General features: G+C 36.8%; 1 protein-coding gene across 1 annotated transcript; it reads left to right on the top strand.

Annotated features, from left to right (window-relative positions):
• The first annotated feature begins 6882 nt into the window (after positions 1 to 6882).
• On the top strand, positions 6883 to 13629 carry LOC145768850 (integrin alpha-D-like). The gene is made up of 9 exons (XM_082580456.1): positions 6883 to 6969; positions 7430 to 7547; positions 7623 to 7803; positions 8629 to 8701; positions 9591 to 9733; positions 10614 to 10719; positions 11372 to 11474; positions 12193 to 12263; positions 13477 to 13629. Exons 1-9 carry the CDS (start codon positions 6883 to 6885, stop codon positions 13627 to 13629), a joined length of 1035 nt encoding a protein of 344 aa, XP_082436582.1.
• Positions 13630 to 14595: the final 966 nt, after the last annotated feature.

The raw sequence follows: 14595 nt of genomic DNA, 5'->3' as shown, positions 1-14595 counted from the left end.
CAGAACCATCTTGGAGGCTTCTGGAATGTCGATTTCGTCACGTGATGACTGACAACTTTGGTGATCGTCTGCAGAAGTATAACGGACTTTCTCGGTTACAACATTACAGCTGTTTCCGGTTATCAGAAATCTCTCTATGCGAAGCGGAAACTCGTCCTCTGAGTTGGTCAACAATTTTGAAAAGGTTGGATCGCCTTCAAAAAGTTTCTCCGCTACTGGAAAATTAACGCTTTTTGATTGTAATGTAATCTCATAGTTGCAAAGCTGGCACGAATGCGCTTCTCCATGGTTGTTAACAGCAACATCAATGCTCAATCTATCTGATTTATCCCATTCCAAGATTATAAAGTTCAAGCTTTTCCGTAAAACCCAGAATATTTCGCGTGAAAAGTTTGGATATGGTTCTCCGCCTGTCATTTGTTTTCTTTATGGACAAGAGCTAATAAATAAAACATACTTACTAAATCGCTATCAATATGAATACTTACACCAGAGCCAAAACTTTAAATAAATAGTGATGGATTTTAGCAATAAAAGTAGGTGGTGGATAATATGTAGCCTACAATACGATAAATGTAAGAAAAAATCATCTGGCAACACTGCTACGAATCAAAGCTTTTTGGTCGTACGCCAAGGCTATACGTAAGTATAACCACTTCCATGAAAGTAAACTATATGCAGGATAAAAATGGACATTTAAATGTATAGGCCTACGTTTTTCTTGTTTCCGAAGTGTGAGTCCTTTCTTACAGTGCGGGGCAAACTTAGTTTAATCCTCCCATTCGACTGAATGTGGCACAAAACAGTTAGTGTTTGTGATTTCGTTCTTTCAGAAGACTGCTTCGACATCACTAAAAAAAAGGTTTTCTTGCAAAACATTGCTCTTTTTTTTTACATCTTGTGTCAGTGCTGCCAGATGTAAATTAAAGTATGCTGGGGAAAACAGAGTTTGAAGGCTTGTGCAAGGATGAGATGAAAAGTAAAAATTTTATTTTTCAAACGTGATGCACTGATAATTTAATTAAATTGGGAATTTTTATTAGATGTAAGAAAACTCACTTGGCGGGGTATGGCAACACTAGAATGTGCACGTCTGTGACTTCTATTTCGGTTGCTTGCCATAAGCTAATCAAAACAAGTTCTTTGCCTTCACACACATTGGGGCTGCTCAAAAAGAACATAGCCTACCCTTACTCCATTTCATTTTTACCATGCTTGCAATGCTGACGTTTGTTACAAACCTATCTACGGCTACTACTGATTGTGATAATCTTTCTCTCTTGGGATATTTGAACAGCGTCTCATGAAAAAGAGACTTTACTCTTGTGCTAGACATACCGTAGGGTAGGCTAGGCTATTAGTTTAGATTAGAATAATTCGACTGATTATTTCAGAGTAAAATTTATTTAAATAAGACTAGCTGCAAAGGGCTAACAAATATAACATTAAAGTATGTCTTGAAATGAACTTTATAGTTATGCCAATCATTGCATCAAGTCAACTATTCTTACAGTAACGTGGCATGACGATAAGTTGACCAGCTCAAACGAAGAAACTTGGTCTAGTTTTGGTGACTAGTGGATCAGCCTTCTATTAGCCTATCCATAATTGAAGCTTCACATTGGTAAAAAGATAACCTAAGCCAAGCATGTCTCTACCTGACTAGACTAACTCGTTGGAAAAAAACTAAAAAGTTTAGCTTTAATATTTAGGCTACGTTAGCTAGTCTTTGTGCATTATCGTGAGAATACAAATTTAAGCTTACACTTACTACAGTGGAGTAGCATAAACTAAAGTTTAAACAATTGAAGTGTTGCCAGATGAGATAGAACTAAATGAATTTCACTACAACAATTTAGAAAATCCCTCAATTTGCGATAACATTTCAACAGCGCTTTTTCAACGCAGAGCCTTTGAAAAAAAAGCTTCACTTCATTAGGAAGTGAATTTTTAGTAATTTGATAATTTTATGTAGGCTATCATTAATTTTTATCTCTTAACTGTGTCTGTATTCCGACGGCTTTTATGTTTTATTGTATTCCGAGGCAGTAGCGACTTGGACAAGTTGCTTATGGACAAGAAGATGAGGACTGCAGAGATGCAGAATCCCAATTGTTTTAGTAGAAGAGAAATCAGTTAAAGTATTGCTTTTACAAAATTTAATGATTGGTTTGCTTTTACAGTTTTTTTACCATTCAAAAGTGTGTTGTACAATGTACAGTATTTGTATCACTGTCAGTAAAATCATGGTCATGGATTGTATTAGATCGCATCTTCAGTAAATGACGTTTGTTGTATTTTGATGTAGCATGAAAAAAACGTAAAAGGGTTGCAGATTTTGCACAATGCACTGAAATGTTGCATTTGTGGGCCTGGCTGCAGTCTAAAGCAGTCCCTCCAAATAATTTTTTATACGTTTTATAAAACTGCGAAAGTTCTTGCCTTGTAAAGCAATTTTCGTTATGCAATTACAAATCAGACTCAAAACTCTGTGTTGTGAATTGTTTTCTTGTTGGAATGATACTGTAAAATTATTCAAGACAATTTAAGGACTAAGCTTAGTAAACACAAAGAAAAGACCCTGGTAAGATAAGGCTTGGATTTAGTAGCCTAACATTGCAATTTGAAAAACTTCAATCACTTTAAATTAAAAAACAATGTTGTTTCTCCTTTAAAGAAGAAACAGTCATTTAATTGGCTGTACTCGATAGCTAAGTTGGTTTGCGCGTTACTTCGTGAACGAAGAAGATCAAGGGGCGCTGGTTAGACTCTCGAGATGTGCGCTTGAGCAGCCCTTTATAAGGGGACTGCTTTCCATTCAGCGGCACTTAATGGATGGAAAAATTCCCTGGCAACAACACTTCAACAATCGGAAACTTCACTCTGCCAATCTTGTTGGCCGGGCCTGCGTCAGTGGTTTAAACTTAAAGCATCTACATTCTACAAGTATGCGAAACTGCCAGGTTCAAGCTCTCAAAGAAGCTTTCCCTGTCCGAAGATAAAGATTCAATCAATCAAGTAGTTTGGCATTTTGTGCTAAACCTGATTACTAGCTTTTTCAAACAATGCGTTGCAATGAAAATGAATTATGTTCTCGCTTTCCTCTAACAGAAAAAAATTACCAAATAAATTACAAATACGAAGTAACTTAATCCAGATTATTTGAACAGGGTATAACAAAAACTGTAAAAAAAGTACCGTAGTAATCTACACTTGCAGAAACGGAATTCAACCTGTAAAATTATTATTTTATGGTTGCTGGCAACACTTTTAGTTTGTTTTTATTCATAAACGTTAGCCTACGTAACAATAACAACAGGTTACTAGCTTAGGTGGTATGACGTAGCAGAGGTGAAATAAAGGACGAAATCGGCAAAACGTAAACGTTAAAGTAACGTAAGAGAGGCAGTGGAAAGTAATTCAGTTTAATTGGCTAAGTTTGTAACACTTTAAAAAAATGAAATTTTGAAGCAGAAATGCATCCTGCTTGAACAAGCTGCTTACTTTGTGATTGCTTAACTTTTCTTGAACTGCTTTGCCCGCTGCAGGAATGTCAACTTTTAAATTTTGTGCACGTTTTTCAGGTCAGCGAGTTAACTGCGGTTTCTGTTTAAAACTCATGTAATAGGGCAAACAAAAAAGAAATATTACGATATCCAATGCAGGATCATTTTCTTTTTCAAATGTGTAGGCAGCAGGTAACAAGAGAAATTACATGCTCAAACAAATGGCAAATTTTTATACCCAGACAGCAAAATTCGTCATTTTTACATTGATTCAACGGCTGCAGATGTAAAAATGACGGATTTTGCTGTCTGGATACCGATTACTTGCAACGTGATTCGATTACTGTTACAAATTGTTTTTTACTTAGCAGGCTAATGTACATTTAGAATTGACCTATTTGATTTTGCAGTTTTTGAGTTTTGCACAGTTTTTCTCAAAGACGGAATATAACAACATCACATTACAAAAAACGACAACTTGTTTGCATTGCTCTGCAAAAATGACCGGAAAGATTTGCATCTGTTTATGGACTATTATTATTATTGCTTCAAGTTTTTGGGCAAAAGGATATAACATCGAGGAGAGAAGCATCAGCAACTTGAGGAACCCAACGCACTCTGGAACAACCACATTCTTTGGTTATAAATTTGTGTCTAAAAAATCACCAAATTCTTCGTCTTCCATGTAAGTAATGAGGCAACATTAGCTTGTTCAGTTTATCATTATTTTTTTACATTGATATTAAACAGGCAACGAATCACATTTTGATAATTCAACTGTGGACGTCCTCGGTACAACACACTTAACCGTTTGCATTTGAATATTATTATTCACCATTGTCAAATCTTCTTTCACTGACTAAAGTTTTTAGCAAATGGAGTCACTGACATATTTGTATTGAACGCTACATTGCACCGAAACTGTCTGCAATGCACAATGGTGCAACCATTTCTTGATGGTTGAGGCCACTGGGTTATAAAAATTTATCATATTGTTGTGAATTAATAGTTACAAAATAAACATAATACATTTGTTTGCAACAACGACATCCGACAATGTCTGAACATTCAATCATAGACTAACAAGCTATGCGGTTGCATTGCTGGGCGACGAAAGCCCTTGAGCGACGACCGAAAGGACGTCAGTTCGATACTTATTGAAATCACGCTGTTGTAATTGTAAGAAGACATTTATTGACATGCGTGCCTGAAGGTGGGATTGATGTTTAACTTCTTTGCCTTCCGTCCACTTAATCAAAATCTTCAACCACTGGGCGTAAGTTTGAATTACCACAAAGTTGTGATATTTCAAACGCAATCGACGTCAGGTTTCATTTACTGTAAATGAATTTCAATTCTTTACTGTATTGTGTGTCAGTTACGTTTCTGCAAAAGCTCGGTGCGTATCAGGTTAACGCAAATGTTGAAATAACGTAATTTCAGTACTGTAGGCTACGAGTGTACGGGATGATCGGTGACTCCCAGTCAGCATATCGGTTCTTTTCTACATGAATTCAACGTCTGCAGACCGTAAATCAATGTAAAAACGATGGTACTGCTCTTTGCATTCATCAAATGCTGGCATTTGCACAACAATCTAATCCTTATAGTGTAATTTATTAAGAATCGATTTCGCTATAGCAATATAGTATCTTCAGCTTATTCAAATAGAAAAAAGAAAAATAGAGTAAAAAAAGGGACAGATTTGCTAGATGATTTGAAGGAGTTTGACTTGTATAATGTATATTGTACAGTAAAACCATGGTAAAACGTTGCGTAACAACGTTCTTTTCGTTTGGGAATCTACGAATTGTTTATGCGGTTGCAGCACAGATTTTGATGCAAACCATATTTGCAGAACTTTATAAGTAAAACGTCATTTAAACTGAGTAACAACATGACCTGATAACAAATAGGTGACAGGATGTGTTTCGCTTCGCTTTTTGAAGAACTTGTTGCAGGTTATCTCGTAGTTGGACCGCTTGAACGAACCTCTGCAGACGTTGAATCAATATAAAAATGACGAATTTTGAATGAACTGAACTGACTCGTGTGAAAATAAATTCGTTTGTATTGCAAGACATGTAACCGAGTCGTCCATATCAAGCATGGTTGTGGGCAGTGGCGTACGCAGGGGGGGGGGCCATTGGGCCATGCCCCCCCCCCCTTAAAAATTTTTTAGTAGTTAACGACGTAGATTAAGGCATTTAATATGTTTTGCATTGCTCTGTCAAAGCAATTACTGTAACAATGTTGTTTTATAGACTAAGCCAATACGAAATACATGGCCCAATCCACCTACCCCACCCCACCCCATAAACATTGGCTCGTAAAAACACGAGAAATATACGTGTATTACACGAGTTTCCTCAGAATTTCACGTATTTTTCACGACCAATGTTTATGGGGCAGGTATGCCAATGTAGCATAGTGTTCTGTAAGCCTATTGCAGTGATCAGTGAGAGAGAAATGGATATAGTCTAAACTAAAACCATACTGGGATATCATGAAGACGTCTGGGATATCAATGGCCAGTGGCGTAGCCAAGGGGGGGGGGGGTACAACCCCACTTGGCACGCGTGTGACGTCACGATATTGAGAATGATGTTTTCAGTCTCTTTATGCTTGGGAATGATGCTTTCAGTCTAAAAAAAAACTAGCCTAATTTTAAACAAAACTGCATTAAAAGAGCGAGTTTTGCCAATACCAAACATTCAAACATAGCCAGGAATTAACAACAAGAAAACATAGAGACTTAGCTTTATTTCCGAAAAATGCCGCAGAAAACATGATCTTATCCTTTTGCTATGCCACCTGACAGCACCATTTTACAGGAATATTCATACCCACATTTTTGTTGAAAATGCTCTAAAAATGCACCAAAATTCAAAGTAATTTTTCAAAATTTTCTGGGGGAGGGCCCCCAGACCCCCGCCGCTGAGTGTCGTCTTGAGCGAAAGCGCCGTCGAGCTTCGCCCGCCGGTCATCAAAATCCCCCCCTTTCAAAATCCCTGGCTACGCTACTCTCAATGGCCCCCCCCTTGAGAAAATCCTGCGTACGCCACTGGTTGTGGGTTTGACACCTGTCAGAAGATAGTTCATTTTCTTGATTTTGCATATGTGGATTTTAATGCTTAAAAAAATATTTCTTTTTTTAAAACCTATATGAATCACTAGTCTAGGTGGTAATATGATACTAAGCATTAATGTTTTACAGTTTTATTTATATATTTTCTCAAAAAGGTTTCTTGTGGGATCACCAAAAGCTCTGTTTCGAACCGAAACATCGAAAAAGACATCTTTGGGTGACCTTCAATCTTGCAATTTCTCATTCACAATTGAAGCACCAGTTTGTCGTTCTGTAAGGCCACAAGAAATGGAAGTAAAGACCGGGAAGGCGATTGAAGACATCGATTCTATGGGACTAACGATAACAGCAAAACCCACCGACAATGAAGTAACGGTATGAAGATTCATCCACTCTCAAAACCAAAGTAACTTCCAGCCATTGGACGCGAAATTTAAAGCGTTTGGTTCATTGTTGATATAATTGTTAAAGTTGTTTGCTGTTCCATTATATCTGTACCAGTGGCGCCTAACCTGAGTTCTATTGACCTACAATTCGTCTTGTTTACAAGTGGTTTTGCCAGCGTTTTCTTTGAAGTCCCTCTTAGAAGTGCAAGGGTTCCTCCCGCTTGATAATTCTTTGAAAGAAGTCTTAAACTATGAAAGATTGGAGAACCGCTGATCCATTCTTCATTATATGTGTTTTTTACTTTGTCTCTTGTAGCCTACGCAGTAGTTTTTTGTACAAATAAAAGCTCAATGTCACTTTATAGATGTTCAGATGTTTCCTCAATTAGCTTCAATGCAAACTAAAGATATTTGTTGCTTAAAGACTTCAATCGCCCTGTTTTCTTTAGGCTTGTTCTCCTCTCAGAGTACGAAACTGTTCAAATGACCTTTTCACGTATGGAACTTGTTTCTCTTCCGATGATTTCGGAAATACGTGGTCTAGGAGTCAAAGAGCGGCAAAGAAAAGTAAAAAATGTTTTGTATATTTTTCAGCTGTTTTTAGTCTTATTTTTATGCTTTCTACAAAATTTTCATTTCTAGCTTGCCAGGTGGAACATCTTGATATGATCTTTCTTCTTGATGGTTCCGGTTCAGTGAACAACCAAGACACTCGAAACTTCGATCGTGTCAGGGGTTGGGTGAAGACCATCGCTGCTGAGTTTGATATGAAAAGTTTTGCAAGCATTGGAGTGATTCAATATTCTTACTACGACCGAACAAAGTGAGTTGGGCTAGAATTGGTCAACCGTTGATTGGTCGTCATTCAGCAACTTTTTTAACTGAAATAAAATTGCATCTTTTGGTTTTGGTGACACATTTCAGCAAATAATTGTGTTACATTAAAGACCAAAGTACAATAGCGCATATTGTCTAACACAGTGGTTTTCAACCTTTTTGGTGGAACGGAACCCAATGAAACATTCCAAAAGCTCGAGGAACCACTGTTCAATAATTTAATTGCCTTATGCAAAAAACATCGTTTGATTAATAAAATTAAATTAAAATACTCATGTTCAGATGTATTCATGTACAAAACATGTCGACGAAATTTGGTGGGAAAGCAGAAAGTTAAAGGTAATCGCACCACCAGAAAACAACGAAAATTCGGGATCGCAGCGAACGTGTTAAAGTGAAGCATATTTATTAATAGTGGCAAACCTAATCAATATTCGATTATATTTAAACAATATGCATATAATATTAAAATAGACTCTCGGATTTGAATGGAAACTTGTGGAACCCCTAGACTTACTGGCGGAACCTTAGGGTTCCGCGAGACCCTGGTTGAAAACCACTGGTATATTGTTGCGGCTTTGTAACGATAAGCTTGCTGAGGCTGTCACGTTGTGTCACATTTATCTCGATGTACTGTTAGCAAAAGCATAGGTATTCAGGTTCCTATAAGTTTGTATAATGGTCTTGTCTATGAAGATTGTTGTATTTACTGATTTGAATTTAATTGCACAGAATGTTTGTCACATTTTTTCAGATTTTCTCAATTTTTTTTTTGATTCGTTTCAATTCTATGTCTTCATTTTTTCTTCAGGGGTTTAAACGACCAAAAATATATCGAGACAGAAATTGAATTGGGGCAATTTGACAACCCGCGAGATTTTGAGGTAAACAACTGAATAATGAGTGAACATGTTAGTGAATAGGTTTACAACTTGAATATTGCCATGGTAACAATATCTGATAAAGCAATTTTCAATGAATAAATGATATTTCATTGTTTTCAACTTATGTCTACTCAAAATTATAAACAAATTATGTTCCTTAATCCAACCATATGATATCGCTCCTAGTCCACTAACTGTGGGCAGTGACGTGGCTGGGTCATGAATTGGGTCATCAGTTGAAAGGACAGCTCCTCTTGTTTGTTGTTTCGCTACTGATTGCATAAACTAGAAACCTCTTGGAAGTTTTAAAAGTTGAGAGTTCGAAGAGTTTCATTGACCTCAGTGAAACGCATCGTCTGTTCTAAAATCTACTTTACGTGGCTTGCGACAACAGGCTGTTTTATTCCATCAATCGGTTTGTTTATTCTTTAATTTTAAGAACCTGCTTTGTCGTATTTTCGTCACAACCTAGCCTACTGTACGTACAATCCAGCCCAAAAATGTTGCTTTATTTGTATCATTTCAAGGTGTTTAGATTTAGACGTTGAAACGACGAAAAAACGGCAACTTTTCTACCTTGGAAGAGACATGGAGAAAAGGAAGTTATAACACTTAGTCAACAAACGAAGACATTTCCCTCCTTCCCCATCTCGACCACGCCCATTTTCATACCTTACACAAACAAACAAACACGAATTCGGAAACAAAATATCATGTTCTTCTGTCATTTGGGTCAGACAGATGTCGCGTTTTGGTTGTTCAAAAGACGCCATTTAGTGAATTAGGTTATAATGACGCCACCGTGGAGCAAAGCGATCGGCTGCTCTGCAATATCTGTCACGCATAAAGTTTCACAGAAATATAACACCCTCGACTTACTTTTTTGCAGATTGCAGTCGATGACATCCGTTATCAAGGTTACACAACTTACACTGCTCATGCAATCAACAAATCAGTCCTGGACTTTAAGAATTCTTCATATTACGACGATTCTCACACACAAAAGATTCTTCTTCTTTTAACGGACGGAAAGTAAAACAAAATGTTGTTTGTGTGTCAATGTTTTCAGTTGCGAACAAATTTAAAGAAAAGAAGAAAGTTAAAACGTTAAAAAGGATAGACTCTTACCCAAGAAGCTCAAAGAAAGGAGACAAATGGCTTTTAAACCATCATAGCGATCTGCAGATTCCTATGGCTTACCTTAGACATAACATTTTTTCACGCGTTATCTCGGGTTTGTTAAAGTGAAATATTTGTCAAGGTGTTGTGAGGTGATATTAGTATGGATTTAACATAGAAGTTTTCATATCCAAATGAAAATGGCGCTGTTTAAATTTTACACGATAGGTTTTTGTACTTTTGTTGAATTTAGATCTATTACTTTACGAGGTAAATGCAAACGACCTGTTTTAGCCTGATGCTGCGAGTTTGCTGTGGTAATAACGAACCCGCAGCATCAAGCTAAAACAGGTCTTTAGTATTTTCATCGTAAAGTAAGCAACGATCATGCTGCTAAAAGCGAAATTCAATCTATTAGATCTATTAATTATCTCATGCTGATGTTTGCTTTGCCTATTAGTGGAAGTCAGGGCCTCCAAACGGCTAGTTTAGGGTCAGGCGTGACCGTTCGGATCCATGAAGAAAATTACGAATTACTTCATACAAATGCGACCAATACTAACATTCTGAGGCTTGACATTATAGAAATACCAGCAATGCTAGTTCTGTAAAATATCTTCTTTTTTGTCGGCGTCGAGTTTTCTCAATTGATGAGAAAGATAGAACATTTTCTTTCCTGTAGCCATGGACAATGATAGAATATAGACATGTTTTCTTATACCACAATTTACAGAAGAACTCTTTCTGTTACGCTTTAAAGAAAAATGACAAAAACTCCATGGTTTGTGTTCAGGTCAAATGATGACGAACATCTTGAAGCAAGCTCAAACTATGCACGATCCATGGGAATCGATATATTTGCTGTCGGTGTGGCACACTATTCAGAAATCGAGTTGTTGGTGAGCAGCATTGTGGTGAAACATTTGATAAAATAAATTTAAGTCAAACATTTGGTAGTAGGCTAAGCATAGTGAATTCGACACCTAATGAAATTTTGCACTTTTGGTGAAGTTAATAAATTGTAGGACAACATAACCTGCTATTTTTCAACTTTAAGCAAGCGTTCAATGTAGACTATCTCCTAACTATTAGGTGAACAAAAAGTAGCCGAGATGTAAAAAACCGCAGGCTTGCAGAAATTCTATTTATTATTACTGGATGCTCACTGAAGTTCAACGCACCGGCGTTAAAACAAAGTTGGTGAATGGTGTCGCTTTACCAAGACATGATTGGCAGTGGAAGTGCACCCTGACCCCAATCATAGCTATGTCAAATGGCCAAGGACGTTTCAGACTGCGCATTTCTCATCGGATGACCAAAAAACAAAGAAAAAATAACCATCTAAACTTTACTGACCAGAGATGGGCCAACAAAACAAGACAGCAAAAAAATTTAAAGGATACCAAAGAAGTGATAATGGAGTGAACTGAAAAAACTTTCAGTAAAATTTGGAGCGGTGTTAAGAAATGAATGAAAACCATCTGCCAACAGCAACATCATTTGTGGGTAACGATGTTCATTGCTATAATTGAAGCTTTTTATGTTTTTCAGACGATCACTGGGAGAGCGGACAGAGTGTTTGGATTGCAAGATTTTTCTCAACTGAACGAAGTAGTGGGGAAGTTAGGAAAAACAATTACAGCTACTTTAGAAGGTGTGTGTATAATTTTCAAATATAGTTTATAATAGCAAAGTAATCTCTCTATCGAATCTGTATTGCAAAAACAAAAGCACAAAAGTGAACTATTTTATCTAAACTATATGATTGTAATATTAGTCTAATTGATTGTGGAAAGTTTTAATTTCGGGTCAACAAAATTTAACTCTGGTGATAAATTTTACTCATGTTGCAAGTCTGTAAAGTTTAGGATAGAGACACAAGTCTAAATTTAAAATAGTTTCAAAAAGCCAGTTGGAACTCAATCCTTGACATGTTATTTTTAACCGGAGCTTCTGATTTGAAAATGTAATTGTAGAATAAATTTTCACCAGCATACCACTGTTCTATTTGGAGATACTGTAATATCCTACTTTGACCCAATGACGTACAGTTCTTATCAAGCTCCCTTTCCAGTTTAAAATATCGTGTCAGCGATTGTTCTGCGAACCAAGTTATGCATATTGAGAAACTGGACAAGTGGATGTTACCTTACAAGATTTTCAAAACTGTATTTTTGTCTCAAATTTTTTGTTGGGGTCGATGGTTTCTTTTACCATTCTAGGTTCGCAATACTATTCTTGGATCACACCAAAAGGCCACTGGAGAGCAGCACCCGTTTTTACATTGTTGTTACACGCAAGACTGTTTGAACCATTGCCGAATAACTGAATGCTTCTTAAATAAAATATTATTACCACAAATACTGGTTCAGGAAATTCCCAACCAAACAGCACAAATGAATTTCAGCAATCCGAAAGTGGATTGGGTGGAGCCATGACACAGGTGAGTGCAATTTTTTTTTTATCTTGCGTCAATCTCTACAAACCACTCGCAATGCTGGGACTAAGAGAGTGCAAGCCCAAATGTTATTTTGGATTTACATCAAGTTTTATTAAGATAGCTGCTGCGAGAAAAGAATCAGCAACGCCTATTAGTGGTGGCATAACCGAACTTGGTTTCTTAGATGATGATAAACAGTATTGTTGCTTTGTTGTTTATCTAATATGTATGTTTTTATGTATTGTATGTTTTGTCTTTCATTGTGTTGTATTTTGCATCTGTTGGCTTGAAAAAAAAATCGTGAAGAACAAAATATATAGGCTACCGTAGGCTACTAAGTTTTAAAAAGTTTATCAATCAATTCAAAGAGAAGCTACTTGTTGAGTCAATTAGAGTCACAGCGGTGTTTTATTTAAATCCAAGATGTTGAAACATGACTTTAATCCGATCATATATTTAATTGAAAAACGTATCTGCTTTGAGAACTATGTGAAATATTTAGGAGTAATAATTAACGACTTGCTATCCAATGATGAAGACATGAAACGACAATTACGATGGTTGTATTGTACTGGAAACATGTTAAAAGCAAGGTTTTCCAAATGTTCGATTGCTGTTAAAAATGTGTTGTTTCGTTCCTATTGTATGCCTTTATATGCTTGTCACCTGTGGTGTAACTACCTTTGATCCAGTAGTAATCGCTTACGTGTTGGATACAATAATTGTTACATAATGTTGTTTATTCTGCAAAGACTATGCAGCATCACCTCAGCATTTGAATATCACAATTTTTCAAGATCTCATTCGTAAAAATTATACCAGTTTGTAACCCGATGTAACTTGTCTTCCAATCAATGGATTTATGAACTAATGCGAACAGACTGTTCCCATCAATCTGTGTATTTGGTACATTACGACTCAGCTCTTCGGAGTTAAGTAGGCTATCTGCTTTGTTTCTACTTTTTATGTTTGATTGTAATATGGACCATCTTGAGTCTGATGCAAATAAATAAACACAAAAAATAAATAAATTATATGCGACGTCAAGAGTGTTATATTACATTTTTATTGCTTTCAATACAAAATCCAAATGAGTGAACTAATTACTTCATGTTACAATGAATAGCTGCAATAGTCTTCACTCTTCTTTAATTTTGATCACTTTGTCTCCCATGCTGATTTTTGCTATTGTATTGGCACTTTTGAATGTAAACAGTTTCTTCCTGGCCAGTTTATCTCTTATGGAAGGTTTTCCATCTACTACGCGCTTAGTAATGAAACCTTTGAAAATCTGTTGCCCAATCTCATCACACCAAAGGATGTCGTTGGTAGCAGTTTCGTGTCTAACTGCTTTGGGGAACAAGTTTGATAGGCTATTTCATTTTCGTCAGAGGATTGAAATTGATTCGACAACATTTTGCGTTATTCGGGATAGCTTTCCTAATGTAAGCTCATGGTGTTGTGTTCTCTTTTCCTTGCTGCCAGAAAGGCGTAGAAAGCGCCCTCCGAACCCTCCAACCGGAGGGGGCCCCGCAAGGAATGAGGGCCCCTAAAATGTTTGGTTGGTGCCTAATAATCCTAACCGCTGTGCTGCGATTTCGAAAATATTTATCAAATTAAAGAACTTTTTAAAGACCACCAACAAACCAAGTTTGCTGTTTGCGCTACATGTGTAGCCTACACAGTGTGGGCGCAGCTGACGTAAAAATTAGCTTTCAACAAAAAAGTCAGCGGATTTCCAATAACTTTACTTTCGCTAACGAGTACGCTAAAATTTAAAAATATTAGCGAAAATGCTTATCTGATTGGCAAAGCGTTAGCTTTGCTAATTAGCGGTCAGCGAAACTGTGCCCTCTACTGTGTATAGGCTACATAATATGAACCCTGCATTTTGTGTTAAATACCGCATTCCAGTTTCTGTGTTGTAAGGGGCCCCGGAATTATGTTCGGAGGGGGCCACGCTCTTTGTTGCTACGGCCCTGGCCAGAATAGTAGGCTAGGCTACTTTTTCTCAGTCGTGTCGTAAATTTGAGAATTCAAGTGCGATGAGAAAGTACTTATTCGATGTCTTTTCAGTATGTGCGTCCAATTATGCCTCCAATAACCTTGAGTTTACGATTTTCTTGTTCAATCCTGTGGTTTGGATCTGTTGACATAAATCTAGCAACACCTTTGGTTACGCAGAAATTTCCTTTCATGAGTTCTTCCCAGATCTGCATTGTAGAAATGTACAGTGGTAAAAGACGTGCATAATTTAAACGATTATGAGCAAAGAAATACCTTATGAGTGATTCCAAACTCTGCATATGCAGCAATATGTCTCGTTGTCTGATGG

This window comes from Aplidium turbinatum, chromosome 4 (genome assembly GCF_918807975.1).
Source record: "Aplidium turbinatum chromosome 4, kaAplTurb1.1, whole genome shotgun sequence".
Classification (NCBI taxonomy): Eukaryota; Metazoa; Chordata; class Ascidiacea; order Aplousobranchia; family Polyclinidae; genus Aplidium; species Aplidium turbinatum.
This window is presented reverse-complemented; position numbering and strand designations above follow the sequence as displayed.